The sequence below is a fragment of the Ranitomeya variabilis genome, chromosome 1 (assembly GCF_051348905.1).
Source record: "Ranitomeya variabilis isolate aRanVar5 chromosome 1, aRanVar5.hap1, whole genome shotgun sequence".
In the NCBI taxonomy this organism is placed as follows: Eukaryota; Metazoa; Chordata; class Amphibia; order Anura; family Dendrobatidae; genus Ranitomeya; species Ranitomeya variabilis.
In genome coordinates this window covers 542,123,419-542,127,979 of record NC_135232.1, presented here as the reverse complement: position 1 = coordinate 542,127,979, position 4,561 = coordinate 542,123,419, and the positions used below count along the sequence as shown (strand labels likewise).

At 44.7% G+C, this 4,561-nt stretch overlaps 1 protein-coding gene across 1 annotated transcript; it reads right to left on the bottom strand.

The window, feature by feature from the left end:
- Positions 1-2,801: 2,801 nt before the first annotated feature.
- LOC143801289 (uncharacterized) lies at positions 2,802-4,030 on the bottom strand. Its single transcript, XM_077281240.1, has 3 exons — positions 3,836-4,030; positions 3,611-3,761; positions 2,802-3,527 (listed from the first exon to the last, which is right to left on the bottom strand). The coding sequence occupies exons 1-3, from the start codon at positions 3,966-3,968 to the stop codon at positions 2,915-2,917; spliced, it is 897 nt and encodes a 298-aa protein (XP_077137355.1). The 5' UTR covers positions 3,969-4,030; the 3' UTR covers positions 2,802-2,914.
- Between the last annotated feature and the right edge of the window lie 531 nt (positions 4,031-4,561).

The window sequence follows — 4,561 nt, the reverse complement described above, 5'->3', positions numbered from 1 at the left end:
CTTTTTTTTTCCCCTCCCAATGCGTCCTTTTGGGAATAAAATGCATCCTGCAAATGTGCCTGCAGGATGCGTATCTTTACCATAGACTTGTATTGCCAACAGATCGTGACATATGGCCACACGTTGCGTCCGTCGTGCACTGGATGCGTCAGGTTTTCGCAAACCGTTGTCTTTGAAAAATGCTCAAGGGAACTATTTTCTGTCCGTTTCATCCACTGTTTCAGACTGCGCATGCTCAGCAGGAAATATCGCTCTCACGGTATTTCCTCACGCAGCAGTCTGGTGGAAATGTGAAAGCACACACCTCCGTCTGTACATTGCGCCGATGATTCATGACAGGCGACTAACGACTGAAGTGTGAAAGAAGCCTAAGCTACACCATGTGTACAATAATATTACATGTCTCTTTTTTTGACTGTGTTGTGCAGTAACGCATATTTTTGCTACAGTCGCAGACCAGAAGACGAAAAATGTGGGTACACCCAATAGTGGCACAAAGGACTATGAAGGGACATTTTAATGTGCTATATCAAGATTTGAGGAGGTAAGTTTTTCTTATGTGAAATGACTACCTGTAAACTTATCCATGTCTGTCCGGACCTTTTTACTCCTTTTTTCCAGATACCCCGAGAAATTCATAGCGTTTTGTCGGCTGAGCATACCCGCTTTTGATCATCTTCTTTCTGTCGTCCGTGCTGAGCTGACATACGAGGACACTGTGATGCGGAAGTCCATCTCTGCTGAGGAAAGGCTGCTCATCACCTTGCGGTAAGTATTTTTCAATTTTTTGTTTTGCCTGTCATAAGTACTCTTTGACACGTCAATGTCTCCGGTACGTGTGGTGAAAGTTTTCCCGTGTCCTGGAGACACTGACAGATGACTATTTAAAGGGAACCTGTCCCCCCAAAAATCGACGCTGAGCTAAGGCTACCGGCATCAGGGGCTTATCTACATCATTCTGTAATGCTGTAGGTAAGCCCCTGATGCTGGTGGGCTTACCTCACCCTTGATTTTGGTGGGGACAATTTCCCTTTGACGGCTGGGATCACACATACGCAATATACGTCCGAGTCTCGCCGGTGAAATCCCACCTCTGGCGCCGGCACTCATGAGCAGAGCATGCAGCTCCATGTGTTGCTATGCAGGTGCACGCTCCGCTCCGGAATCCAGACGCAAGAGGAGTCATTTCACAGGCGAGACTCGGCCGTATCTCGCGTATGTGTGATCTCAGTCCAATGTTTGGGGGTACGCACAGGTCAGCTAGGTGTTATGTAAATTTTTTTTTGTTTTTTACATTTTCTGGGCGCATGGTACACAAACACACACAAACATGGCTGGCCACCACGAAAGAAGAGTGCTGTTGAACACGAACTCTTTTTTTTACACGTTTTGCTGGTGACCAGCGCTTTTCTTCTTCCATGGTGGCCATCCATGTGTTACTAATGTCAGACACAGTTACACACCTGTACACAGATATCACTGGTCAATTAGTCCTTACTGTTAGTATTGTGACATATGGAACAAACCTGTCAGTAGTTTTTGCCGCTATAGAACATGTTGAAATCCAACCTATCTACTGCATTGTTACATTGACTAGGGAAGTTTGACTGGGGAGTTATTGGCAGCATTGGAAAAGGTTCTTGAAAAAACAGGCGGTGACATAGCGGTCCTAACTGCTGACAGGTTTTCTTTAACTTGAGGGTGACATTACTAATAATCTTTTCTTTCCTTGCAGATTTCTGGCCACAGGAGAGAGCTATACATCCCTGCACCTCCAATTTAGAGTTGGTAAATCTACCATCTCTCAAATTGTGAGGTGCACATGTACCATCATCTGGCAGAAGTTGCAGCCCATCGTGATGCCTTCCCCAACCGAGGAGACTTGGCTGCAGGTTGCAGCAGGCTTTCAGTCTGTGGCCAATTTCCCAAACTGCATAGGTGCAGTTGATGGTAAACATGTAAGGGTTCAGCAGCCCCCACGATCAGGATCACGCTTCTTTAATTATAAAAAGTATTTTTCAGTGGTCCTGATGGCGGTGGCTGATGCCCATTACAAATTTGTTGCCATTGACGTTGGTGCCTATGGTAGTACTGGGGATTCTCGGGTGTTGCGAACTTCACAGATTGGGATGCAAATTCTTCAAGATGGCGGAACGCTCCCAGCCCCAAGACCTTTGCTGGGTTCCACACATCCAGTACCCTTTGTGATGGTATCGGATGAGGCCTTTGCTTTAACTACCAACCTGCTGCGCCCATACCCACAAAGGGGACTGGATGCCCGACGGAGGATTTTTAATTATCGGCTGAGTCGTGCACGAAGATATGTGGAATGCACCTTTGGTATCATGAGTAGTCAGTGGAGGGTCTTTCACACACCCATGCAGCTGAATACTGACACCGTTGACACTGTGATTAAGGCTTGCTGTGTGCTTCACAACTATGCTCGTGACTACAGCACTGACATAGATGTGGAGCAGCAGCAGCCTGTATTGAATCCAGTGGTCAACGTGGGTCTGGGAAGACCATCCAGCTCCGGTGTGTGTGTGAGAGAAACCTTCACTGATTACTTTATGAGTCCTGAAGGTGCCGTGCACTGGCAATACTCCTGTGTCGGTGATGTGCAGCCGGACCAGCAGAGGATGGACGAAAACTAACCCGAACACTGAAAATTAAATTGAAGACCAATAATCATTTTTCACTTTTTTTGGGAAAAAATTGTTATTTTCTTTTCAATTATTAAAAAAAATGTATAATCTATTTTTGGCTTTATTTCAAATTAACCTTTTTTTTTTTATTTTTAGTCTAATTATGAGTTATAGCACGAGTTGATTTTCTGAAAAAACTTGTTGGGTATGGGTATTCACAAACTGTGATTACATATAATGGAACAGCATTATGACTGTCAACATTGTAACTATTGTAACATGGTATACTCTTGGCCAAATAAAAAGTGGTCAGAGTTGGTATCTGAGTAGTACTGGCTGGTAGGCCGGTGATACCGTTGGTCATGCTGCATTGGCGGTGGCGGCGGTGGCGGTGGTGGTGGTGGTGGAGGTCTCACACTCCGTGTGATACCTGTTACAATGTCCGCTAGTGGGGCAATTGGTGCAGGTTCTTCGAATGCGTCCAAAAGAGCATGGACAGAGCTCATGAATTTGCTCAGTCTTTCCGGTGCCAATAACCGTGCCTTGTTTGCAATAGTAGACCCAAAAAGATCAAGATAATCTTCTTTGGCAGATTTGTTTAGAAGATCAATGGTCTCATTGACTCTTTTTGTGGTTTTATCTTCTTTTTTTTTGCCTAATTTTTTTTTGGGGGGTGGGACTGTTATTGGCACCGGAACGACAGAGGTTTCTTGGGTTCTTGGAACATCACTTTGGTCAGCCGAAGATGTTGCACTGGAGCATATTCCCGAAGTGCCAGCGACAACAGGGATAGAGTCTTGTGAGCCCAAAGCAGATGTGTCATCGGCTGACTCAGCTGTTGAGTCCTCTACGGGGTCAGGAGCTGGAATGTTCCCTTCAGTGCTGTGAAAAAAAAGGAATTTTTAAGCTTCATACAATAAATTATATTCATAAGTACTGCATTCACTTTAGTTTTAACAAATCACCTTCTCAAAGTCCTGCTTGTGATCAAGAAACTTAGCTCATCATACAAGCTGAAGCTCCCTTTCACCGGGGAAGACCCGCTTTTGGACTGGCTGGTGTGAAATTTTTGGAAGCGGTCTCGCACTGAGCGCCAACGCTGTCTGACTTCTTTATCTGAAACAATAAAATATGATCATTACATTCCCTTTAAAATAAAAATTTCTGCAAGGTGTAAAAAAAAAACTTACTAATTTGCTGCTGCAGGCTATAGGTGTAGCTGTCATAATGCGGATAGAGGTCACGTACAATCCTCGTCCAGCAATTGTCACGTGCATACTTGTCTTTATAGGCCTCATCGGCCGGGTCCCATATGGCGGGCATGTCCCTTATCTATTATGGATAACAAAATGTTATTAAAAACCTTCCACAGATGTCATAGTTAGACATTAAAAAAAGGGAGAATATAAATTTTTTTTTAGAAATTGTAGACACACCGATATGTTATATATATATATGTGTGTGTGTGTGTGTGTGTGTGTGTGTGTATGTGTGTGTATGTATATATATATATATATATATATATATATATATATACACACACTATATAATTGTAGGGTCCGTCTTTCTGTCCTTCTGTCTGTCATGGATATTCATTGGTCGCGGCCTCTGTCTGTCATGGAATCCAAGTCGCTGACTGGTCTCGCCAGCTGCCTGTCATGGATGCCGCGACCAATCAGCGACGGCCACAGTCCGATTAGACCCTCCCTACTCCCCTGCAGTCAGTGCCCGGCGCCCGCTCCATGCAAGCGGCAGGTTCCAGTGGCAAGGATGGTCTGGCAGAAGGACCGGCCATGACGTCACGGTCATGTCAAGGCGGAGGAAGGTGAGTATATAATGATTTTTTATTTTTAAACCTGTGACATACGTGGCTGGGCAATCTACTACATAGTTGGGCAATATACTATCTGACTTGC